The sequence below is a fragment of the Anguilla rostrata genome, chromosome 7 (genome assembly GCF_018555375.3).
Source record: "Anguilla rostrata isolate EN2019 chromosome 7, ASM1855537v3, whole genome shotgun sequence".
NCBI classification, from domain to species: Eukaryota; Metazoa; Chordata; class Actinopteri; order Anguilliformes; family Anguillidae; genus Anguilla; species Anguilla rostrata.
Window position 1 is genome coordinate 15,239,610 of NC_057939.1, and position 27,131 is coordinate 15,266,740.

The 27,131-nt window shown below is 42.1% G+C and overlaps 1 protein-coding gene across 2 annotated transcripts; it reads left to right on the top strand.

Annotated features, from left to right (window-relative positions):
* Positions 1–3,815: 3,815 nt before the first annotated feature.
* On the top strand, positions 3,816–25,399 carry LOC135259134 (protein FAM107B-like). Of its 2 annotated transcripts, none has more exons than XM_064343089.1 (4): positions 3,816–4,001; positions 19,622–19,805; positions 23,680–23,836; positions 24,401–25,399. In XM_064343089.1, the coding sequence occupies exons 2-4, from the start codon at positions 19,678–19,680 to the stop codon at positions 24,518–24,520; spliced, it is 405 nt and encodes a 134-aa protein (XP_064199159.1). In that variant the 5' UTR covers positions 3,816–4,001; positions 19,622–19,677; the 3' UTR covers positions 24,521–25,399. The 2 variants fall into 2 exon arrangements, with proteins under 2 accessions (XP_064199159.1, XP_064199158.1); XM_064343088.1 differs by lacking the exon at positions 3,816–4,001 and adding an exon at positions 18,723–18,874.
* Positions 25,400–27,131: the final 1,732 nt, after the last annotated feature.

A 27,131-nucleotide genomic window follows, 5' to 3' on the forward strand; every position in this document is an offset into this window, starting at 1 on the left:
TAACCTCTGCATTAGTTTCAAAGTGCTAAAGAGCAAATTAGGCTCTTATAGTGTGTGCAGTTCCATTTCGCTTTGTGTTATGAGTTCCGCACAGTTGCTTAGAAGGAAGGATACATTACCATCAGGAAGTCCTCGGCAAACTGTTCTCTTGCTTAAATGTGGCAAAACTACCAAACTCCTGAACACTGTGGCTTTCAATGAAACGGAAAGTGGAGACAGATGCACGATAAGATCACTGATGTTTGTTTCCCCAGCAGATCACATAATGTCTCTAGAGACAATGGGGCCACTACAAAATACTGCTTCTGCTAAATGAGACTTTTTCCATGCACAGTACATACTGTATGTTGGTTGCAATAAATTGTATGCATGGTGAAAAGCTTATATGTCAGACGAAAGGTACTTATTCCAAGTATGTGATAGGATAGCACTAAGACCTGGGTTTCCAGCATGGACCTAGTATAATGCATTTCTGAAAGGAAAACATAACTTTACTGCATAATCATATCCTCGTGATAAATAAATAAATAAATAAATAAATAAATAAATAAATAAATAAATAAATAAATTCTTCCCAAGTTAGGTAGTGATATTCCACTAAACTTATTAGTGTGTAGGTTCATTACATTACATCCAACAAGAGCCTAGTTGTGACGCTCTTGTTGGACCATTGAGCAAGGTATCTTACCAAAGTAAAATAAGTTTCCCTGTATACATACGCGTTTAGTAGCATATTCACAATGGAAATGTACATGTAACATGTATATGCTACGACACAGACACATAACCCCCAATTATGCAGGCTGTGCTGGGCCACCAGTGTCTTGTGGGCTGGTATAACAACTGTGGGCCAGATAGAATGGCACAAAACTACTGTACATGTTTGAATACCTGCTGAGCTGAACAGTCAAACCTGTGACTCAAACTTCAGAATAAAGCAAACCACACTTTCAACAACAGAAAAAAGGAAAACATTTCCCATGGACTGTTATTGCACAATTCCAGGAGAGAGTGTGATTGGCACATGTGAAGTGTGGATGATGTAACGCAGCTGAAGGTCTCTGTTTTTCAACAGAATTTCAGAACTCTGTGACCCCAGTCCTCCCCCAACACAAACACACACACACCCACGTACGCTCACACTCACACAGCCCTGTATTTTCCTGGCAGGGGGGCGGGGGGCTGACTAAAATTAGGCCCCAGCGGGAATGGCAGTGAAAGTAGGCCTCTTTCGCTGTGTTGAGCTGATGCTAATTGGCCCCTCCTAAGAGCAGTCATTTCCCCCTCAGCGAGTCAGTGTGTGCGGGAAGTTACGAGGCGTCCGTCGTGGAGAATGCACAGAGACCTCAACTCCAGTAACAGTGTGTCTCATGTCATTGGTGCTTGATTCCTTCCTGTGACTCATAACACAAGAAGTTGCGCAATTTCGGTCTAATGAAATGCAGGCTGCATAGAAAGAGCATGGACCACTCAATAGAGCCAGCAGCATCATTTAAACCGTGTGAACACAAACACTCACGTTTGCTTGCGAGCGCAAACCTGCCATGAATGTGAATTCTTGACAGTCTAACTAGCTGGGGTGTATCTTGGGCCTCCCTGTTCACTTTCAACTGGTAGGAGAGCCTTGTTTTGCATAAGAATGACCGTGGCACAGTGGGATAGAAGTGAATAAGTATTCATAGGGTAATCAATGGGGAGGGAGTTTTTTTCAGATTAGTTTGAGCATTCCATGTCTCTGTGTGGGACAAGCCTAGACAAGCTCTCAGTGTTCCCCTGCCCAGTTGTCCTGAAGAGGAGACCTTTGCCTGAACAGAGCTGTAATTGAAAGGAGGCTATGATGGGAGTAGCTAGATGCCCTTTAAAGGGCGGAGTTCAGAATGTTTGGGGACTGCTGACTGCAAAGGGAGCAGCTGTATCTTATCAACTGTTTTTCAGAAAATATGTCATTAACTGCACCGTTCAAAAGAACATCACATATCTGGGATATCAGACGATGCTTGATTTTTAAATCTGGGTTACGGGTTTGATTCCAGAACTGCTACTGAATCCTACAGTTGAGAACTTTACGTCAATTTCAGTAACTGTCCACCTGTATGTGCAATATATGCAATAGACATGCTTTGTAAATTCCATGGGCATATAGTAGTTCTATGTGCTTACATTGTAGTCCCAATGACAAAAACATTTATAAATGCAATGGACGTTTTGTGCAGCTCAAAAAAAAAAAAAGCAGTGAGGAAGTTGTTTTAAAATAAATTAGGTGACATTTTAGGGGAAGAGTAAGTCATCTGCATATAAAGTAGAGATGGCAGTGATAAGCCAAATTTACAGAAGTTCATTATATGACAGGAAAGGAAAGAAACTTCATTTATTTCTGACAATGACAATACCATGCAGTTTTTGGTAGGTTTCTGGCTATTGTATGAAATGTGAAGTATTTGTTGTACATTGCTTTATGTTTAAAGTTTCTGTTTCAGTCGCGCACATACTGTGCAGTGTGATTAATGGACAGCACTCCATGTTCATTGGGCCTGCTAGTATTTAAAGTCAAGGTCTTATTGGTCTATATCCATGCTATATCATTATTTTATGCTTGCTTTAAAAGATCCCAGTTACTCAACAACCATTTATCTGAATTGGCTTTGCTCTTCTGAGATTTTGCAAAGAAAAACTAATTTATGCTGTGAGCCTTTTGAATAAGTGAAAAGAATCCTAAACATAATGTTCAACTCTGAGTTTCCTGAAGACATAATTAGAGCATCATGACTGAATTATCATGTTGTATTTATGTTTTTGCAAACAAAACTACTGTTTTTCTATTGCTGAAATAATTCCATATACAGTATAGTGTAGATGCTGCATAAACCCCTGTACAACCACACCCATAACTGCAACTATGTGAATATAGGTTGTGCTGTTTTTAAAGACACCTAAAAATTAAAATTTAACTGTAGCTGTCACAAAAAAAGTCAAATATTTATTTATTCATTCATTTATTTATCCTTCTGTCCAGTTGTGGAATTGGTAGTTATAGTACACCATGGTCTTTTGTCCCTGCACAACCTGTACATGTTCCTGTCGATATAGGTTTTTGTCATCAACCAATTGGAGTAACCCCATTTCCCCCCCAGAATATTTAGTTAATAGTTTAGTTAATAGTTTCTAAATTTCCCAATATATGTCATGATCATGATCATGAACATATAAAACTAATAAGATGAACATCTGAGAAAGTGGGTGCTTCTTAACACAGATGCAAAACATTCAATGAGCCCACAAGAAAACTATCGGTAAATCCCTGGTTTACCACGAGGGGGTCGTCAAACCAGACCTAATACCGTTAAACAGTTGATTACTATAAAACAAGTAGGTGGCAGCTAAATGACCCATTAAAAAAAAAAAAAAAAAACAACTCAATAATACTACGACACAACTGCAGTTGATCTGTCTCAAAGCTGATAACAACATAAATGGTATTTATTTAAAATCTTTTGAAAATAGACAGCTTTGTGCAGCTTATTGTTCCTCAGTCCGAACTGTTTATTAATGCAACACCGAGTTTTGAAAAGACAGATTATATATGGTGAAGAGGAAACTGTCAGCGAAAATATATTAAACTATTAATTTAATTCTTAGTAGTTGTGTCTGCGTGAATCGTAACCCCATTTAGCTCCTATCCCTCCAACTTGACCACGCCTAGAAGACCTACACAACGGCTTGGCAGGGTTTCTCCCAGTTATGAACAAAAAAACAGTCCGGAAGGAGGAGCCTACTCCGTGACTCACGCATTGAGATATATCGGCCACCCCCACTCAGGCAGTAATTTACATTCCGGACTGATCTCATCTGCCTTTGAGCTGCCTCCAAGAAAGAGAAGCATATCTGCAGACATACCTTAGCGAAGTAATCAGAGAATGCGCAAATGGTGCGCCAACCACTTCTAACCTTTAATTTATAAACAAGGAAAGTGAAGGGACCCAACGCCAGCGGGAGAGTTAAAGGTATGATTTCAATTTCTCTGTTATGGACTCAACTGTTGTCTGTTTGTTTTATCCCGCGTTTAGTAGGTACAGTGGCAATATCTACTCATTTACTTTTACGTATCAAAACAATGGGTCGCCTTGCAAAGAAAGAATGGTGTTTACTACGATGGACAGGGAAATCATAAAGTTTTATCCTACTTTTTCCGTAAGAGCATATGGTAACCTCATGTGGAGAGATGCTGTAACAGGACACTCCGAGGCCGTCTGTCGTAGCAATTTTTCGGGTGTAGTGTGAACAAAAGCCTATGGAATGACTTGCGTTTTTGCTCTTTGATATTGTGAACAGTAAACAATACGATTTCCTCAACTTTACACGCGCCCTGTTAGCCGAATGTTGCCTTTTGTTCAGGTTTTAAATTCAGATTCAGTAAATACGAGAGTAATGGAAAGGCAGTGATTGGGCAGTGACTTCAGGCACATGAGGCTTGGCACTCCTGTCATAGGGGATTTCATTCAGGTGACAGAAGCGCCACACCCCCTGCAATTTTCCAGGTGTCTGAGAGAAAGAGAATTATAAATTTAAAGAACATGGAGAAAAATTATATCAATCATTTAAATATATGAATAGTTGAAATATCATCACACTTAGTTACTACCTGAATGATACTACTTCTGCATTTCAAAAAATAAACCCAGAGCTGCAGAATACATGGCAAATATGACCAATTCACTCAGAGCGCACAGAAGCCGAACGGCCTTTGTTGTCAGTGTGAAACGTCTACAGTCTGGTAAGCTGACAAACCCACTGCCACTTTGTTTCTGCCACTGCACAAATCCTTCAGTGGCTCTGTGCTCGCAGGCAAAATGTAAATAACACCACGTTTGGCAAGCATAACTGAAATCCGTTTGGCAGATTTAATCTTATGACAGTATTTTCAATGTGAGAAATCTAGGTTGTTGTCGGGTGGTGGGGGGTTGGGGTTTCCCTTTTGGAAGTGGGGTGGCTGGTGGCAGCACACATGTGTTTGCAATTTGGCACATGTTATGTTAAATGCTTTACATCTGTTTCTTGATCTTTGAACTGATCCTACAAAATTACCCCCCCCCCCGCCCGTATCTGTATGCTCCTTTTAGCCAGGCCGAATGACTGGGGTTACGGACCAGACATCCCTGTTCTCCTGGCCAGACCTTTCTCCTCATATTGCTCTGATGTAACCATATTTCAACTCACTGTACAGTACTCTGTGCCTTGTTATTTCCTCAGAGCAGTATGCTGTCTGACTAGTTTTGTGTTTTCCTATATTAACCTGGGACTCAAGCTGTTTTTGTCTCTCAGCGGTATTTGCCTTAAGCTGAGTATTGCACTCATGACGATTCCCGTTTCCATGTCACAAAGTCGTTAGAAAACTTCTTTCTTTGTTCTTGTTTTGTTCTTTTGGTTATCTGTAAATTGTACTCAAAAGACATTATTCTTCTCTGACATGTCTGGTAACTTCAACCTTTAGACCTTGTGAGACTGAGTTTCAGAAACAGTCTTGCTACAATGTGCTTTTCCCTTTTCTTGTGTTTTTTGGTCGCATGCATTATATTATTCACTAAAATCTGTGCCTGCAAAGCTCTGAATGACTATTGAAAAAATTTATGAAATTAAACATGAAGGTGAACATGTTCTTTTACTAAAGTCTGAAACCACGTGACAAATGGCTCTAACATGAATGTACACTTAAAAATGGAACAGGGGGTTTGTCAATCAAAATGACTTCTGCCTTTGAACTGTCATCTAATCATGTAAAACTGTATAAAACTGACCAAAAATGACCTTAGGACCTCTTGGATGTTCAACCACGAAGCAAAACCTAATCCATTTCAGCTGTTTTTGTGGTGAGAACCAATGACACTCAATGTCTTGACCCTCGGCTATTTTCCCATGTCTCAGGCTGTCAAAGTGACATGTCTTGACAGGACAGTGAGCACATGTGTTCAGGCCTGGGGGAGCTCTTCCAAGGGCCATGGGAACAGCATTTCCTAGGAAGCTAATAGGCACATAGTGGGACACTCCCATAGGCACTGCAATGGTTTTTCTTGTTTTCTTTCTGATTTTTTCACCAGTTGGGTAGAATAAAAATATCTTGACAAATGGCACAGTGCCTGTCTTTATCATCTTGATGGATGCTGGAAAGCAGAACCAAATATGGTAAATTGTGGAATACTGGTCTGAAACAAAGATTGGGATAAAAGTAAGACTGAGCTATTCATTTATTTTTTGCTCTACCTGTTCTGACCCTCTTGATTCAACTAGTACAACGAACGAACAAACAAACAAACGAAAGTACACTCTTTGTTTGCTGAGAAACAGACTTTGGGTCTACCATATGGTTGACTGCTTTCATGCAAATCACCCTCTTCTCCATATGTTTAAATTCTAAGGTCAATGTTTAAACCTTCATGGGTGAAGAAAGCAAGTCTCCACTTTTTAAACCCATGAGATTTTCAATTTTAGATTTTCAGCAAAACATATTACCAGAGCGCTACTCTTAATCATAAGCAGATCACTACTCAGCCAACCTTTCTACCTTGTTTTTTATTATTGTTTGATGGACAGTATTTTGTGCCAGTGCACCTGTCTACGTTGCTGGGTTTGGGAGTGGTTTGGTTCCACAGTCCACTGAGGCCAGCGAGTCAACTGTAGGAAAGTCTGGCATTGATGACAAATCTGGGGGGCATCTGGTCAGCTGGGCAGAGCCATGACAGTTGTTTCCCTCCTGGTGAACACTGACACAGCACCAGACAAAGGCTGGAAAACAACAGTTGTTCTCAACAGCATGTCCGTCAACAATGAGGGGGGTCTTCATAATCCGTCTTAATATGCCAGAGGCCCAGTGAGAGATTTACTTAAGGGGGGGCTATGTCTGTCAACTGTCAACAGTCTTTCAGAATAGAACAGGGCATAAAATAGCCATTAATATCGTTCAGTTCGAATGTGTTGTGTATGAAAACGGCAAGAGGAAAAGAACAAAGACATCATGTGCTAGGCCCTCTGTAGGCTGTCCCCAGACACAGGAATTCATATAACAATGGCCTGTTAGGTCTACCTTGTGGGGTTAGAAAAGATTGCTGTCTCGTTCTTGTGTTTTGTCTTTGGAAGTTCTGACCCACGGACCACTGCACGCGTGCAGGTTTCGCTGTTTTTTTGTGTGCGTGCGGCCGTGCTACACACGCGTCTCCCCGCGCCGCTGTACGGGTGGTCCTTCCTGCGGTCTGATGCGCTCCGTGATAGAACCGCGGATGCCGCTGGAAGCGCACGTGTTCGCGGGGCTTCGTTCTGCCTCACGAGCAGTCATGTGGAGAGGAGGCCACGCCTGAACTGGAATCTGCCGCGGGCCAAGGTGATGTCTTGGGGCTCAATCGTTTTCTTGGCGGTCGGCGCCGACGTCCATACTGAAATCGGGACAGTGCGTCAAGCATCATGTTCGAGCACGTCAATAATTAGAAGGAGTCTGAAGTGGACTTTGAAATATAGAGCACAGCCCATCTTTATTGTGATATGGATGTTGAATGGTCTTGGTCACCCAGCATTGCAAAAGCGAGCGCATGCTCATCCTGTAGGTTTTTATCTGCATACTTCCACTGACGGGTTGGCCCATATAGAAAGGTCAGTGTACGTGTAAATGTCCCCAGGGCATTGTCTTACACATGACCCTGCCATATATTTACATGCGGGGAACCCAGCTGTAGAAACACACAGCTGCCACATGCTGTATTTCAGAGCGCAGGCACAGGTGACACAGAGGAACATATGTGCCTCTGCCCAGCCCCGCCTCTTTTTAAGGAGAGGTGTATGGGGATGGGGGAGGGGCTCTGAGAAAGATTCACAGGGAACATTTGTGGCTGTTCACCTGCATATGGAAACCACTCCTATAGAGAAACCCTTCTCTGCCAATGGGTAATAATTTATGGCTTACTCCAACGATTCTTCTCGCCCGCTCTCTCTCTCTCGCTCTGTCTCACTCTGCAAAGGTGAACCTGAGGTTTATTTAAACACCCCTAGCTTTCTGCAACGTGATCTGTAAACATGACTGACAGTCGCTGTAACCTTGAGGGTCCTTTGTGCCTTGGTTGTAATTAAAAGCCTTTATCAGTGGACTTAATTCACTCCAGCTCTTCTGGTCTATCTTGGCAAACATTTCAACAGCCACAATGACTGGCTGTGTTTCAGCAACTGCTTGAATGTAAAGTTGTGTCAGAATCCTGTCAGTTGTTTATTTTGAAATTCTTTTTGCTGTGAGCCGGTTAGATTTTTTTGCCCTGACTTGTTGCCTTCCCTATTGTCACCAAACTTGGCATTAATACAGCTTTTGAGAGTCTTTTCCTACTTATCTGCATATGGCCTTGGTAGAAAGTATTATTTTGCACCAGTGATATCAATCTTGGATTCTATTTCTGCCTTTTGTCCACCCTGAAAATGTAATAATTAACAGATTTTTTGGTGACCAAACCAAGGCTTATGTTCCACAGGCTTATGTTTTACACATTATGCTCAAATAGGGCTATACTAGTAAGTAATAGGCTATACCTGTACTAACTGGTTATGTAAAGTACCCTATGCTGAAGTATCGCTGATCCACACCTATTCTATGCGAAGTAATCACTAACAGAAAAGACAGTTGCCAATTTTTGCCATTTGGTTTTTCCTTGGAAGTATTACCCCAGCTAACTCATAAGACTGTCATATGAAGCAGTGTAGTACCATTCTTCATTATGCTGCTGTCACATCTACGGAACATTACATGCTAGCAGCTTGAGCACTGTGCCGTCTCTGTGAGCTCATGGGGTCTTTCCTGTGGTGTGACTCACAGTCACACACTGCTGCAGGCTGCCTCTGCCACAGCAAGCCCCATTCAGCTTGGTGGGAAGTTAATTGAACCTATAACTGTAATATTCCCTGCTGGTCTTCTCAAGAGATAAGTGTTGCAAATTCACTCTTTAAGGATTTAGCCAGTGACACAAATTTTGCTCCTTTGGCTCTGTATTCCAACACATTGGATTTGAAACTAAACAATTAATCTGAGGTTAAGGTGCAGACTGTGAACTGTAGGAATTGCAGTGCTGAAGGATGACAAAGAGTGGGACTTTCTGAGGTTAGGGTTATTTTTCATATTAGGGTTATTTTTCATTTTATCAGTTCGTAGGAAGTGTTCACTCATAGGAAACTTGAGTGAAATTATCAAGCAACTATTGACATAGGCGGTGGATAGTTTTCAAAACTGGCTTTTAAAATGATCAGGATCTAGGAAGTATAGAATTAGTGATCCCATTAAAATAAATTCGAATTTTATTTTGAAAGTTATTTTGAAACAAGAGTTTATACCATTATTTTTGTTACTTGCAGTTTTAATACTGGGCAGCATTTGTTTTGTGTGTGTTAAAAGCTTGATTGTGTGATGCCCATCATTATGAATCTGAATGAAATCTCAGCTCTGTGAAGTGCATAAATCTTATTTTTGGGCTCACAGGAAGGCTGTAATGATTACTCTGTACTGGGCTACACCACAGGAAAAGAGCAGGGTGTGAAAGTATGGTTGGAAATAGCTCTCCCTGCAGATATGGGAGGCAAACATGGCTATCTCATCTCTGTGGGCCCCCACCCAGTTTGGCAGATGATTTGAACATCCTGTAGAAGTGCTGTTGTCTCTAATTTGGATAAAACCTGTCTGTTGCGGTTTGGGCATTTGAAAGGTGTTCTGCCCTTTAATGGTCTCTGTTTTTCAGGCCTTGGAAGTTTCACAACGTCTGCCGTGCTCTTTAGACTGAAACACATTTGCATCTTTTTTCTCTGGAAAAATAATCATTGGTTTACTTGACAGCGATCATTTAACGTTTCTAATTGGAGATGAGGTTTTCTGGTATTGAAAATGTACCCAGGAAAATTTTTTTAGTTGAACACATCATCCATGTACATTTCCCTTTTCACTTTACAAAGTAGCCTAAATCCTGCTTGAAAAAGTGCATTTGGAAATGCTTGGCACATCCAACCAAACGCATTCCCTGGGTTTTGCAATTTTATTGTAATGCTAGCTTTGGGTAGTAGAGCAAATGGAAGTGGAAGTAGACTAATGGTAGTGAAATGTTTTGGTACCAGTCCTGTTCGTATGTTGCATTGAGTCATGCCCATTGGCAATGAGGATGCAGGCATGTTGGGTCTGGACCCCGAGATGATCCTTCATTCTTTTGTTGTAGGCAACCCTCAGAGCTTCACTGGGCCGTTCACAAATAGCTCCTGTTCATTTCCCACACAGCAGGAAAACAAGCTTCATAATGGAAGCATAAATCTAGAAGATGTAGGTAGCTATTAGATTCAGTTCCATTCTCTTGCAGGACTGAATCACTTTACAGGGTTATCGTAACTCGATTATTTTCTGTGGAACCCCTTTGCACTCAAGTGGGGGGAGTATGGGGGGAGGGGGGGTGCGCCAGAGAAAGGTTGTTGTTGCTCGGGTGTTTGAGTTTGAACAACGCCGTTGTCAAATGTTTTCATGCAGCAAGCGGAAATGGGAAGTTCTGAAATACTTGCTAAAGAATCTTCCAGCTGTAACAGTTTCCTGTTAACACAATTTTTCTTCACTATACTCAATTGTCACAGGTAGATTAGTAAGGAAACTGATTTTCTATTCTGTATTTTCTATACTCAACTTCCCAGTTAATATATTATCGTGAGGGCTGTCATGTCTTATGTGGTTTATACTCTGCTGTTTTTGTAAGAATCCCTTAGGATACATCTAACGGCACATCGAGGTCAACTGTAAGAAATCAAAACTTGGCACGTTGAGGTCACCAACTGCAAGAAACCCCTCTGCAAACCAAACAGTGGAAGTATCTGAGTGGCGAAAGAATGTGTATAGTCTTACCTGGTGCCAAATTAACAGGATTAATTTAACGTTATCTCGATTATCTGACTCCAAAATAGTGTTTCTGACCTTTCCTCTGTGCTAACAGTTAAGCATAGACGGAGGAGACTACTTTCCGCCAGTTGTGTGGCTCTATACAGATGTCTATCTATCTTAGCTAGTAGACGCAGACGTGACTTTGGCTTATGTAGCCTGCTTCAATACAATTGTGTATCTTATTATGACACTAGTGTATAGGGGAGTGACTATGGGGTGCAGCTATTCTGAGTTCTGTGTGTATGTTCGGACATTAAACTGCTTAGGTGTGCAGTGATAAGTGTCAACGAGGAATGCCATGTTAAAATGAATGCCATTTATTGTTCAGTGTATTCAGTAATGATGACAATATAAAATGATGCAAAATGCGAGTGGTGAATATATGCATATATACAAGTAAAAACCCCAAGTCATCAAATACGGGCACAATCATGGCCAGTACAACAGTGAATCCTGCTTGTGCTATCTCTGTAAGCATATCACACTGGGTTAACCTTTGTAGCTGAGACATCAATTTATTCCCAATGATATTGGCTTTCCAACTGTACAAAACATGATTACACTATTCTGGAGAACCTAAGTTTTACATAATGCTGATTCAATCATATGTTTTGCAACCAAGCACTGTCTTTTTATCACACTTGCTGACTAACTGGCAGCACAGTAAACAGTTGGTTTTCTTCTGAGGTCTGATAAGGAGCACACTTCTGTAAACTGCCTTACAGTTTCATACTGTGTGCTGGACTATGTTTTTCCTCTCAGAAACTCAGGGAAGCTATCTCCCAAACGCTGATGGGCCACCTCTGTTATTTATAAACTCACTTGAGAAACTTTCTCTGCCAGGCTGCATGGGTCAACCGGACCGAAGACCTAAATTCCCAGGTTACCACTCTTTTTCCACAGGATGGGGTCTGCTGGAGGAGAGGCCCCCCAGCCCGGGGCTCCCCAGTGCCCTCCCACCCCATCCTGGTGGTTGACAGATGATTGCCCATTGGACGTGGATCTCCAGCAGGTCACATGGTCTGCCCCCGCCTTGCAGGGGTCACTCAGCAGCCACGGAACAGTACAAACAAGTACAAACGCTTTTCGGAAAAGAGGGGCCGTGATTATTCAGGATCCTGTGGCAGCGAGCGAGCAACCCCCCGTGTCCTGGCTAGAGTCCTAATTCGGCTCTCTCAAAGGAGCTGCCTACTCGTCCTCTGCAGTTTACTGCCAGTAAGAACATCCCTCTTCCTCATACCATTCTCATTTGCAATCTGTTTGCAATCTGCATGATTGGCTCTTAATTATTTGGTTAAATGAGGGCAAATGAATGAATTCCTGCCCAATTCTGCTTATCCCATGCTGCAGACGTGAGATCTGAGGTACACAACAGCATGGATGTGTGATACGGTTTAAACTGAACTCCTTTCCCTCTGGGTCATTTTTCAGAGCCCACTGACCTGGTTCTACAGTGGAGCATTTAAATGAGACTTTAATGGCACAGTGCAGGATTAATAGGACAGTGCTCAGATGGAGAGTTTGCCCTGTAGATGTTTGTGAGCTTTTCAAAATCACACAGCAACCATTAACTGCTTCACTCTTGCGGTTTGGAAAGGATATTCGTTTACTGTGGAAAAGCGAAGCACTTGAAAGGTTGGTTAGATGAAAATCTCAACATTGAGTATCGCTCATTTGATCTTAAGCTGTAACCTTTTTGGGTACGTGCTATTACAAGGGAAACCCTTAAGAGGCTCTATTAATCACAGTTTCATGTCGAACACCAATGTACCGGTCTTGCCTGATTTTAATAATCACTTAGCTTACACGTGTCTGGACACATTTCCTGAGCAAATAACGCATCCAGTTGATTTACAAGCTCCATCTGAATTGTGAGTCCAGTGATCTTCCTAATATAATCTGGTGCTTGACTTTGTTACTTCACTCTGTGGGAATAAATGTGTTTCAGTTCAAGTTGCCTTTGTGGAGAGTTTGGAAACTCAGCCCCTTTAGGAATGGGTGCACAGAAATGAACTGTTTATGGCCACACATGATGTCCTGCATATGAAGTACAGTACAGCACATAGGGTAATATTTGGCTACTTCCAATCTTTTCATGGAATCAGACTTATATACTGATTTCCATGCAAAAACAGTCTGTCTTCATTGGACGCCTTTCCCATTGTGGAACCGCAAATATGAAAGGCTTTTTGGTAATAATATGGAATGATATGTAACTCTGCTGACAGCATCACATTGAGCAGACATCCTTTATGAAGCTTCGGGTCCATTCAAATGGACAAAATGATAGAAGGCATTTGTTCTGAATTAGTCCCCCTGTTATTGTTGATGTGACTCTTTAATTAAGAGAGACTGTGTGACAGGCATTTTTACAGCGCTATAGTAAGGGGATATAGCACTGTAAATAAACTGTATATCAGGGTGGGGCTGCAGTCTCTGGGGTGTGGGGGTGGCCTCAGATTGCATCTCTCCACTGAGCCCAAACTGTTTATATGGCGGGAGAGTGGAGGAGGTCACCGTAATAGGCAGCCAGCTGCTTTTCCTGTTCCTCTCGGATTCTGTAACAAGCGGGGAATGGAACAAAGGATAGCCCATCACCCTTCGCCTGCCCTCCACTCATCATAACCACAGGACACGCTGCCCAGCGTACAGCACAGCGGCATCTGCCCCCTCCGGCATCCAGCCCTTCCACAGAGAGGAGGATAATGGCCTGGCCAATCTAGTCCTTAAAGTCATTTGAGCCCATTTGCCTGCATTGACTTATTTCTTGCAGATGGGGTTTTGTGAGTTTTTATAGGGAAAAAAACAAGGTATTTCTCTTCTCTTCATGAGTTACTGGAGTTCTTCATTGTTTACAGGAAATGCATCTGTATTGTTGGGAGATGTCTCGGTTAAATTGTGGTCCGCTGGGCCCTGTGACTTCTTCGTTCTTCAGAAAAACCAAACTTTTGTTTTTCACGTGAGCAATGAAACCTTGGTCATGGTGCGTATGTTTCTGCCCTGTCGTCGCTGTACCATTCTGTGTCGTTTCACAAGTGTCATGTGATGACACATTGCCCAGTAATGTAGGGTGGCAGAGAGAGGAAGTTCTATAATTATTTAGTGGCCCATGGTCACACCCAGGGAGTGACGGGGCATCAAACGCCTACAGTCTCCTGGCTTACTTGCCAGAAACAGTATCGTTGTGGGGGCCTACTCACTGCTGGTGCAGTAGAGAGACAAGTCGAATGTCTTTTGCGTAGAACATGGGGTGCTAGCATAAGCTTACACGTCTTTTGTAATAAACTGCTGTGCCTGCACTTCCCATTGTATCATTTCAGCTTGTCTTTCGGATAGCGGGCTTTGCGGAGCCGGGCCTGCTATTCAGTTACCTCTAATGGAGCATGTGAGGCATGAATGGGCTGGCTTGAAAAGGGATGCTGTACTGGCAGGTTGATCACTGATTAAAACCTTTTGTTTTTTTATCCTGACTATGGAAAAGAGGCAAGTGGAGATAGACGCGTACCCCATGTACCCGTAAATATCTGTTTTTTTGTGGTCTCTTAGATGGCAGCGCTTACTTATCTGAGTTTATACACCTCGTAAAAATACTGCATCTTTGTTATTGGGCAGTTCTCAGTGATCAGAGATGCTTAACAAAGCAAGGTTCTAGTCGCTTATGTGCGCTCTGTCAAATTCATAGAGGATATCACACCAATGGGATAGGCTTACAGCTGTGATGACGAAGGGGGTTCTAAGTAATTTACTGATAAGTAAGTATGTAATGGTGTCCATTGGTCCCTTTGGGGGAATGAAGAGTGCAGTCAGTGGCCACGTTTCATGCCAGGAGGTGTGGTGGAAGGGGGTGTGAATGACCTGCTGTGGTTGACATGCATGCACTGGCTCTGTAGACCAGCCTTTATATCTCTGGTCCACCACAGCGAGGCTAGAACATGCTAGGAGAACTAGCCTGGTTAACCGGAAGAGCTGTTGGAAGAGCTGCCCCCTGTCCTGAGAAAGGCAGTTTGGGACCCCAGGGGGTGAGAGGGCTGGACGGTCCAGGGAACGGCCACCGCTGCGACTCTGAGGGGCTCTGTAAGCCAGCCAGCTCGGGATGCCAGTCCTAAAGCCCTGTGTTGACATTTAGACTCGCTCCCCTCCTTCCTGCACCCAGTGGCCCCAGAGCATGATGTCATATTGGTCTGTCACTTCAATTTCCACAAAGGGGGCTGTCGGTGTGGTGACCCTGCAGAGAGGCATGTGTACTACGAGGGGATCGGATTCATGATATCCATGTTCCTAAAAGGGTCACCATTATGTGAAGGTCACCAAGTTTCACATAGAAAGCTTGTTAATTTACAGTGGAGTGTATTACAGATGGCATGAACACTTCTGTTGAAAAGGACAAAAGGCAATCAACATTTAAAGTCTGCCACAAAACATTGGCAAACCTAAAAGAAAAGTATTATTAGGAGTTTATACGAGCGGTCAACCTCTGCATTTAAGCACCGTTAATGGCGTTTCCGGGAATAGCAGGATATATAATCCTGAAAAGCTGTTAATGTTTCCTCTGGGCTGTGCACAATGTTTATGACTGAGTAGAGTTTCCAGTAGGAGACTGACCCAGGGGTTCCCTGAAAGGTCCACTTAAAATTTCCCCTTCTACTGAGCTGTTCATACTGTGCCCTCCTGTATGTCCACAACATGGTGGATGAGCCTTATGGTATAAACCAGCTATTTTGCTTTCTTTTTTCAGTCACTAAGAATGCAAACTCAGTGTGCAAATACACGGCATGTGCAGTCATATGACCACAAAGGTGTGTTTTTGAGTTATTGGTCTCTTTCTTTAACCTCCATTTTGACCTGATTAGCATGGTCTTTTTGTAGTCGTACCGAAAACAAATCTGTCTCCTTATTGTTCATGTGCTGTATGATAACAAAAGTCTGGTGTCCTTCACAAAACAAAGCATCATGTCATAATGATATGGATACTATCCAAAACATGGAACTGTTGAATACAGGACAGACATTAGCTTTTTGCTGTTGCATTTCGTGCAGTTAAGACCAATTATGAGCAGTCTGCAAATGATGATTCAGTGCAAAATGCACTTTCCTGCTCCTTATGCATGTGCCATTTCCTTTCTGCATCAACAAGTCATTAAATATGGTGGCTCTTCTTCTGCCCTTGTATTTTGATGAGGCAGGAAATGGTGCAATGATATCAGCCAGCTCAGTTCCCCAGGCCTGCAGCTTCTTCAGTGTTCCCCTGCTCATGAATCGGTTCAGCCCGGTCAACACAGCTGGGGATGGTGCTAGGAAAATCGTACTGAAATCTGCCCACTTTGAGCTCTGCATGTTATTTTTGGTGACGGAGGAGGGTAAACTGTCAGACAAACGCTTTCACACAAGCCTGCTCTTATCTGTGAGGGGCGGGGATGGTGTGTTTACCGTGTACTGATCTATTAAAGTGTTCGATGCTCATCCAGTAAGTGTGTAAGCGTTTGTATGCGTTTGTGTGTCTGCATATGTGTGCTTATGCATGTGTGGGTATTTATCTTTGCACGGGTGTGTATCTGTGAAAAGATGCTAGCATGATATCCTAAATTTACCATTGTAATTAATGGGCGGATATACACTAGGCCCCATAATAACATCAGTAACTAGAGATTCCCTGCTGTAGACGTCTCCTCATACGGTCTAAATGTGTAGAGCTGCCAGTAATGCTTATGAATTTCAGCTTAACCTGAACATGTGATATTCAATAAGAGTTAATGATCCAGATTTTAGGTTCTGTTTAACCGTTGTTACGACACTGTGTAAATCCATCTTTATCATGCTCTTAAAATTGCTTTGAGTTTGGTGAGGAATGGATTGAAATAACTGTGACCACAGTGGCCATGTAGACTGTACAGTATTTATTTGAACATAGTGTCATTCAGATGTCTGAATATTTTTTCAGCACTTCTCCAGTGTCACATAAGAATGCACTGAAACGACAAGCGCACCCACATGACAACTGGAATGTTATTATTGGCGTTTGATCACAATACCTTACAGCAACGCAACAATGGAAACTATTTTATTAATTCAGTTCATTCAGTTAAGTTTTACTTAAAGTAAAAGTATACTTACACGCTATATTATGTGTATCGTCACATTTCCTGTCTTCCATGGCGTGTTTTTTTTTTTTTTTGGTGAGGGTGTGTAGTGATGTTACGTCATGTGTGCATTTTTATTTATTCTTTCCTTGGCCACATGTTTGTGGGAGTATGTAGTGCCCTCTTGTGGACACTACTCAAAGATTCACGTAGTGAGCGCTGAGGGTAGGGAAATTCAATAAGATGAAGTATGCTGTTGCTATTTTGTCTTCAAAAATATATTGGCAATGTATTTAATGTATTTTTTCCCTTTAATTTCATTTTCAGAAGTATAAGCTTTTAAAACTATCTGAGGATGAAACCCTTTTGATAAAATTTAAATGATTAAAAAAGCTGCTTTAAGTTATTAACTGTTGTGCTGTCTTCTGCATATTGAAACAGCTACATAAATAAATACATTCTTATTTATGTAAAACTGATCATTATCTTTAAGCCAATTTCTAAATTGTGAAAGTGCCCTAGTTTGCTATCTGTCTTCACATTATGGTTCGACGCTCGAAGACACAATTATTTTGAGAAAGCAATTAAAACGCCATCCCAGGCACTGTGCAGATAATTAAGTTTTTTCCTAAGATTCCGCTATTCATTAAAACTTCATACGAATATGAACTGTATGCCATGCTACGTGCAGGAAGTATTCTCTTTTGTCTCGTGACTGTCGGCAAACCAGGGTTGTAGAATATCTGAGATAATGCCTTCCATTAAGAGTAGATCAGGAGAGCTTAGTTAAGACGCCTGGCCAAATTTTAGTAGTACGCAAACGAGCACCCTCTTTATTAAAATTGCGTTTACGTTGAGCAAACCGAATAACTGAGAAGTAATGGACCGTGTTTTACGTGTAACTTTATCTGGAACTTGCGCGCTTGGCATGCATATGGGACATGTCCCAGATCCATATAAATGAAGCGACATGTTTTCATACAATCGTGTTTCAAATCAGAGATGGGGAGGATAATGTAATTACATTATCACTGTAGAACGTTTTGATTGATAATAAGGTGTGCTATTTGACACTAACGTTTTCCTGTTTAAAAAGCCAATATAGCGTAATGCAATTCAGGATAACTAAATTTGAACACATTTAAAACATAAACGTCAAACTGGAATTTCGTGTTCCCCCCCCCCCCCCAAAAAAAAAAAAAAAAATAATAATAATAATACGGAGTACAGTGAATAAGATGTGCACCTTTGCAAAATAACCAATCCTCTTTCTACGTAGTTGTCGAATCAGGTAAGCCAATTATTTGTATGGAAAACCGAAGCTACTGAAAAGACTAATGATTAAATAAATTGTAAAGCTAATAAAAAGTAATGTTAGTATTTTGTCTAGGGGCAAAAGGTTAGCCTATATGCCCATAAAAAGGTAGCCTGTGTTTTATCTTTCTTCGTGTCGAAGCAACCGCAAATACACAAATATGTAAGGAATTTTTATTACCTTAAAGAACTTTCTGAGCAGGTTTATGTGTAAACGTGTTGACACGTCCTTGTTTCTGATCACCTGTAAATTGGACTCGGCAAGCGTCATGCTTCCATATATGGGAAAAGTGCAGGAGTCATCCATCCCTGTGTGTGCGAGATTAGCCAGCCTGTGTGCACTGTGCTCCTAGGGGAGTGCGTAGTTAGATAATAAAGTATTGCTATGAGATTGTATAAGCAGAGACACGTTAGTCCTGCTGGAACTCCTAGCTGCTCAGTCGCAGGCATTTTTGCTCAGAAGATTGAGGAGCAAAGACCTTATTTCTTAATCGCACTCCCCATCAGCGGTGAGAGATGGCAACTATGCTTCGATACCCCGTTTTTTTTTTCTTGCAAGGTAATGATAGCACTTTTGTTATTTGTTTGTTTCTCAGTGAATATATTATTGATGTCTGTCAAACGTGGCTAGACCCTGATCCTATATTTACTATGTTTTATGACATAAATTGATTTAGCTACTTCATAAATTGCCCGTCCTTATTGTATCCCTACATATTGAACAGTTATTTAAATTGTTGTCTTGTATGTGTTCCTACACGGGAAACTTCATTTTCACAATATACGAGAATCCATTGTCGATTTTTCCATTATTCCCTCTTGTTTTTAAATATTTTCCACATTAATGGCGCTTGGATTGTTTGACTGGTTAGAAAACTGAGTGGACTACTAAGTCGGAAGAAGTTCTACGGAAAAATGTTATATAATGGACACGCTGTTCTGTCTTTGAACCTGTTCGGTTGAATTCTATAAATTAAAGATTCATATCTCAAGAAAAATTAATAGAAGGAATGATCAACAGAATTTTACATAAAGCGAATTATTGGGTGTATACGTCAGTAAATCATAAAGTAATTCGTTAGTATACAGTAATACGCTTCTTTTTTGTTCCTGTTTATCATGGATACCACTTTGATGTGTCATTTAAATACTGATACAAAGTTCGTCAGAATTTCAGAGCTTACTAAAAGTATTTTCTTGTTGAATATCCTGTATAAATAAACAAATCCCAGTGCACGTAGACTTTTATATGACTTTATTGGTGCACATTAAAAACACGATGACAATTTTGTCGTGGTGTCCGCAGATCCGTGCCTGGATCGGGCTGAGCTGAGCGAGCGGCTGCCCAGAGTACGCAGCATCATGGCCGAGCCAGACTACATAGACGGGGATTGTGACGAGCTCATCAAGCCCAAAAAACTCATAAACCCTGTGAAGACATCCCGCAACCACCAGGACCTCCACCGAGAGCTCCTGATGAACCAGAAACGGTAAGCCGCGGTGGTGGCCACCCCCATGTGCTAATGTCACCGTATCTGGTATCCAGTCGCAAACATAATTATAAGTGATGCCAGTGTTCAGTAACCTCCTCAATAGTTCTGGCTTAATGTGCAATACAGATAGTGGTTATAAAAGATACATTTGCCCTTCAGCCATTTCATTAGAGTTGGTGGGCACTGCCTGAAGTGATATATCGTGTTAGATAGCAACTCAAACCACTAGAGAGTTGTCAGGTTTATGCAATTTGATCACACCACCAACTGGCAGGGTATTTTAGTGTTTCCCTGAAGCAAATGGCAAGTGACACAGGAAGTAAATGGGAATAATTGCATAAAGCAGTTTATTTATTCATAAATAGTAGAATAATTTATTAATGACTTCTCCCCGATCCCGTGATATTTCCTGATGGTATATGAAGAGGAACTAGTCTACGCGAGCACATCCATTTCTCTTACATAACAAGCCAGAGAAATCATCTGACTGACCTGCAGAGCCATAGGTCTGTTCATCTAATTTCAGTCCTGGTGACATACAGGTCTGTGCATGCAGGCCAGGTATAGAGGGAGATTTCTGTCTCACAGACCTCCGCAAAGGAACCACCAACATTCACTTATGTAGAGCACTTGATTCATTGATTGATTCATTGATTCATTTGTTTACAGGTGGACAGGTAGGAAAACACACTATAAATTCTGCAAGTGCTGACCCCGCATTACTGAAAGCAAACACATGTCTGTAGAAAATTAAATGAAGACAAATGATAATCATCCACTACCTGCATATCTCTCTGTCAAAAGAGAAAATTCTGGAAGCACTCAAGTACACTTTCCAGTTAGCTTGGATAATTAAAAAATGTAGAGCCAGTACACACAGAGGATTCACAGGATACAGCTGAAGAGGCCCAGGCTTCAGGAAGCAATTAATTTGTTTCAGATTATACTGACAAGCAGCACAGACCTCAAATGAAAACACAGGAGCTGTCATCCCTCTTGTGTGTAATGCAGTATGGTTTGTGCTAACATTGTAACTGAGACTGAAGCGTTTGGCTGGACGTGCACACATTGACCCGTAGTGATTTCACAGCTAAAGACCTGGCCCATGTCCACTGACTCTGACAGAATATCCGTGTATAAAGCACACACAGAGACACGTTCCTCACTGCTCAGTGCATCTCTTTAATGCCTGCGGGCACTGCATTGTGTTGTGTTTCTGTATTTACACTCAGCAGTCAGTGTTACATCACATGGTCGCACGCTTCAGTGCACTGATGCGCAGTTATCGCTCTGACTGTCTGTCAGAGGGTACAAAAGCACGGTGTTTCTGTGGTTCGGGGGGAAACGAGTGTTCGGTCCCTCCCTTCTGCGCTGCGAGAGCGGGAGGCGCCGGCCCCCCAGGCTGTGAGGGATTAGGTGCCGTGGAGCAGGGCTCGGTGGAGAGCGGGAAGAGGAGGCCTTACGTAAGAGAGATTACATCCCCGCCCGGGCCTCGCCCACAGGACCCAGCCCCGCTCCACAGCGCCCTGACTCTCATTCTCCACGCATATGAAAACAGTCATGACATCACAGCTGCGGGCTTGCGGGGTAGAGACGGGCCAATCGGAGATGCTGCTGCAGTTATTAGATAACCAATCCCAGGTGCTGTCACCATTACATAACGGTGACCATTGTCTGCTCATTTTTTCCACTTTCGGGTTTGTTTTTTTCACCGAAACAGCTGGAATATCACCTTTTTAAATTTCATTCCATTGTTTCCACAAATCACTTGACGTGTGACTCAAGTCCCATGTTAAATGGCCTCTTGAAATTCGGCTTTAGTGAAGATAACTTACTGTTTCATTGATGCAGTGAAACTGATTCAGGTCTGTTTTCACTTTCCTGAATATCCTGCATGAATATACAAATCCCATGTGGAAAAAGTGCAGTTTAAAAAATTTTTTTACTAGTGCATGTCTCCTACACCAGTATTTTTTTTTACATTCAATCCACAATATTAAATTATTGTATGCTAAAATCTAAAATGACACACTTCTGTATTGTTCCTTAATAACACATCTCTGTATGTTTTGATTGATGCACCTGAGACTCCAGTGTGGGTTAAAATGGTCTCTTGGAATTCCTTCAGTGAAAGAAGCATGTGGTGAAATGTGATTAAAGTCTTAATTTTACTCTCCTGATTCTGAAGTATTCCGAGATTAAGAGAGGTCCACAACCTGTGGACTCTCTGTAAACATGATAAATTTAATCCACAAAGCTGAATTCAAGTGACTAACCTGAAGCTCCTAGATTCCCTGTCCTGCATGCTGAGCTCACGTGTAGCTGGAAATGCAGATATCCAGACTAATTTGAAGTGCCTGTCTTCATCACTTCACACATTCCAACAATTATCATGCATTCATGGAGTGCTGAACGCAGCTGCGGTGTTGACTGGAGCAGTCTGTTTTGGGGGTGTGGGGGCAGTTGGGGGGAGGCTGGCCGGTCACAGGGTTGGGGCACCCCTGCAGAACCGCTGGCTATTTGTGTCCCTATGAAATTAGTCATCATAGTCATTTGTTCCCCCTGCAGTCGGTCAGCTCCACAGTACAGTGCATTGAGAGTTTTCATATCTGCCCCCTGGCTGTTCAGGGTAGGGACGTGGGAGGGGGGTTCTTGCATAATAGTTATCACAACAAAGCCGCTTCATTTAGGTCCAGTCATTGTGCATTAAGTTATCTAACATCCATCTGCGTTCAGGCTCTTTCCATTATCCACGTGACTCTCGGCTGCAGGACTTAAATACGATTTCACACCCGACATGACGTTTACACCCATGGCTCTGCCTGCACGGTCTCTTGCCTTTTCCTGACCTTGTCACGGAAGGCAGTGTGTAACTGCTGTGTTTCATAACAGCGGGGCCAGATCCAATGGTTGCCGTGATATGGATATTAGATTGATCTGTGATATTAAAGAACTCTGAGTGCAAATCAGCCTGATCTGATGGAGTTGGAGCTAGCTGCCAATGCTCTCAGTGCTGAGTGATATAAGTGATTCAAACTAATGATTAATCTTCAAACACAGATTAAAAGTTAATCTCACAGTACCCCCCCCCCCCCCCAAATAATCCCCTTGTGTGTTTGTGTATTGTGAGTTTATATACTTCATATGAAAATGCAGATTGCAGAACTTGGACTAAACATTTTGTACTCTAAGGTCTTACATAGGAGTGTAACTGACCAAACATGAATGAAAATAAACCAAGAACATATCAATGTATTAATGAGTGCTTTTAAGCCACATCAGTATCATCCCCCAGTGTATGTGTCAATTACTTATTAGACTGGCAGTGATGATGCTCAGATGGGGTCATAGAAGAGTTGGCAGGGAGTGCACTATGATTCCTCTACTCACCACTTCCGGCAAAGTTTGGAAAACGGCTTTCAGAGCGAATGGAGGCACAGCTGGTTCCTGGAATTACACTCAGTGTCTGCCAGCCCTTGTATAATGTGTTAGACCCCATCAGAACGAACTGTGGAAACGTTTGGGGAAAGGTGAAACTGAGTTCTGTGCCCTTATTACAGTGTGTTCCCTCAACTGTTATACGCACTCAAACTGGGTCTGTTGCTACATTAGTACAGGGACACTGGCATGGAACATTTATGGGTAGTGCATTTATTTGATTTTATGAGCTTGTCGAGAAGAAAGTTGGAGAGGTTAAATTATGTCAAAAAGCTGGAAAGGCCATCAGCTCACCGTGTCCCTAGCACATTCCTCACAGAGCCTCAGAGGGAGCAGAGGGTGTACTTCTCACCTGTGTAGCGGACCTCCTGTGAGTGACGCGGTGTGTGACGCGGTGTGTGATGCTGTGCGTGACCCGAGCCTTTCCCCGCAGGGGCCTGGCTCCGCAGAACAAGCCGGAGCTGCAGAAGGTGATGGAGAAGAGGAAGAGGGACCAGGTGCTCAAACAGCAGAGGGAGGAGCAGGAGGCCCACAAGAAGAGGTCTGACCTCGAGATCGAGCTCATGAAGAGGCAGCAAAAGCTGGAGCAGGTGAGGAGCCCAGGAGCATTTCTCATTCATGCAGTGTGGTGTAGTGCATGCCATACAAAAAATGTAAAGTAGAAGCTATATTAGGACACATGATTCTGTGAGATGCAAGCTTTCTTCATGAGCCACAAGCTACACACTCTGAGAACTGTACAATCAAGGGAGTGAAACATCAAGGAGAAATTGCATATTTTGAAAGCATGGTTACTGTTGAACCAAGTGGAATGTGTTTTATAGTAGAAGTCATAAATGGGTCATGAAGCTAAACAGCGGTGACCTAGTTTATGTAACTGTTTCAAGATTGTGTGCTTAATTCAAGATAATGCCATTAATAGGAAGGATTTGGATTCTGAATGTCAATCTGTTTGGCGCAAATCTGTGATAAGTAGAGATGGCAAGAGGTCCTATATCACAGACTTGCCTTTTTTAATCCCGTTTGCATGGATGACCTCATTTGATAAATACCTCGCTGGTTACTCACTGGTCGTGTGTGTGTGTGTGTGTGTGTGTGTGTGTGTGTATGCGTGCGTGCGTGCGCTTACGTGTGTGTGTGCGATCTTTTTATAGCTTGAGCTGGAACAGCAGAAAGGCGAAGAGGAGCAGGAGAACACACCCGAGTTCGTCAAGATGAAGGGCAACCTGAGGAGGACGAAGCAGGAGGAGGAGCCACAGGAACACACTCCTTAGAGACCGGGGGGTGGAGTCCACGGCACATGTTGCTATAGCCACGGCAGTCTGGTGGGAGTTCCTGGTGTTCCCGGTCCCTCGTGTCCCTTTAAGCAGCAAAGTGACTGACTGTGTAGCTAAAAATGTCCCCTGCAGCTGAGAAGCTCACCAGTATTCACCAGTTTACACCAGTATATGCTTATCTCACCCACAACACTGGTACCAGTGGGAGGAGGAATTTGCCACTGGTCAAAAGCAGACGGACCCCAAAAGAAGAGCGTCACCTTGACAAACAGAACTGAAAAGGGTTTTTTTACGCAAAGCTACTTTTATTTTTCCACATTATGAATGGAAACTCGGACACTGGATGAACTCTTGAAGCCGCAATCTTTTTGTACGCCAAATTTAGTGCTGTTATTTATGCATTTTTGTCAATTTCCTGAATTCATAGAAGTGGAATTTTCAGCTGATCAGACTCTCTGTGTTTGTTTTATCTTGAGATGACACGTGTTCCCTGTTTTGTGGAAGTCAGAAGTGTTCACCTGAGTGGTTCACTTTGCTTGCTTTTTTTGTTTTATATTCTACATTCCCTTTGATACACCTGATTTAAATAATAGCAGAAGCTTAGGTGTGACGTGTGTACTTTCCTTTATACATATTTTGTTGTTTTTTAAAAATAAATTCAGAATTAAGGATTAACAAATATGGTACTCCAGCCAATATTTCTTTCCAATGAATGGAGCTTCGCTAAACTTGAACAGATGGTGTGAGGACCGTTTTGTACAGTATTTCAGTGAAAGGAACTCACCAATCCATGCATAATTCAGTCCTTATGTGGACTCTTATTTTTCTTACACAACTAAAAGCTTGTCTTAATAAAGATGATTTTGCAATGCTCAATTTTCTGATGCTGTGTTACACTCTGATTCTGCTTACACATACACCAAAGTGCACATAAAGGAACTGTGGAAATGTATGATCTGTTTCTAAAAGTGCAAAAAGATGGCAAAACTACTAATAATACTCTCAGTAGGTATATTGTGCAATTTCAGGTCATGGTGTGTGCACATGGGGAATGTTTAAAATAGGATTCTGCTATTACACTAGTACTATACAAACAAGTCAGTCATGTCTTTTATTTCAGCATTTTTGAGAGTTCAGTGGGAGCTGACATTCCTTAGATTCCTCAGTTGCTTAACAAATAGGTCAGTTTATGACATTCATAAATTGAGAAAACATTACTATCAGTCATTACTCTGAAAAGATGAGATTTGTGAGAGTCTGGGGACAGAGAGAAAGGGGTAATACACTGATTTGTTATCACCTCCTTTTCTTTATTGCCCAATTTGTACTTGAAAAAAGGCCCAGTAGTGATTAGATGCACCGCTAATTGTTGCAAAGTCCTCTGTCATTTTTGAAGGGTACAAGCTGGCATATATGCACTTCCCTTTTCTGCTTTGCACACCAAATCTCTGCATATGAATAGTTTTTATGCCCGAGAACCGTGTTGTATTCATGAAGCTGCCGCAGGAACCACCGGTGCCTGATCAATGGGAGGAGCTCCTACTCTGTGAGGTGAGTAATACCATGCTGACCGTAGATGGGCTGTAGGACTGGAGCAGATGATTTGTGTCCATACGTTATAATGACCAAGACCCCCCACCAACCACCCGACAGAGTTGTACGTTCCACTTAGGAGCCCAGACAACATGCACTCCAACATGAAGACCCAATTTTAAGGATGTAAATGGCAATCCTAGTGCAAAATGTATGTCCTAATCGATTTAATTCTGCATGGACCATCTAGCTAGTGGATACTTCAGACCCTTCAAATATGTTAAAATATCACTGACTGATCCCACCTTTGCACCCACCCAGCGCAAGAACAAAAACGACAATGAAAATACTAACCAATGCAAGTGGCATGTTGGGAGTGGCGCAGTCTGCGCTTGCGGCTGCTAGCGGGTGGTTGTTTGCAACACTGTTTATGCAATGCTACTTTATGTAGCTGCATGCCCCCTGGCATGGAAACTGGCACTGTTAACCATTATCTTAGTTGTACCCACATAGTTGTAAGCATGTGTTTTCTCTGAGGACATTAATAGGTATGGGGTCTACGTTCAAGCCTCTAATTAAACAACTGAAGAACAACATTCTGTTAATGGAATAATAGGTTCAATATGCTGGGAGGTATAGAGGAGTGAAATGACTTCCTTTTTTACATCATATTTGATATTTTGCTGTGTTTATTTAATGCATGACAGATGAGTGTAAAGTTCTGCCAATGCCGTCCTGGATTTCATACTGTACTACTATATAGGGTGAGTGGTGGGTTATTTTTTTTGTTGGTTTGACCTCTTTTCAATAAAATGATTAACATTTGGCACTTTTCCCAACACCCATTACAATGGTGTAACGTCAGTGTGGTGACAATATATCACACTATCAAAAATGATCAGATATATTTGTTGGCCACAGCATTCATAGAGATAGGTCTGGATCCCCAGCCCTCACTTTTTAGGTTTTTGTAATGAGCCACATAAAATGACATTTTTTTCAAGGGTCCGACTAAACATTGAAACAAAAAATTGAAGATCTAATAGAGGTAGCTTATAAAAATCTCTTTAATAAA

Excerpts from the sequence above, each read along its gene's own strand:
- LOC135259134 (XM_064343088.1), top strand. The coding sequence starts at position 18,832 with ATGGCAACTATGCTTCGATACCCCGTTTTTTTTTTCTTGCAAG. Across the intron at positions 18,875-19,621 it reads CGTTTTTTTTTTCTTGCAAG|ATCCGTGCCTGGATCGGGCT; the intron begins GTAATGATAGCA and ends TGGTGTCCGCAG. Across the intron at positions 19,806-23,679 it reads CTCCTGATGAACCAGAAACG|GGGCCTGGCTCCGCAGAACA; the intron begins GTAAGCCGCGGT and ends CTTTCCCCGCAG.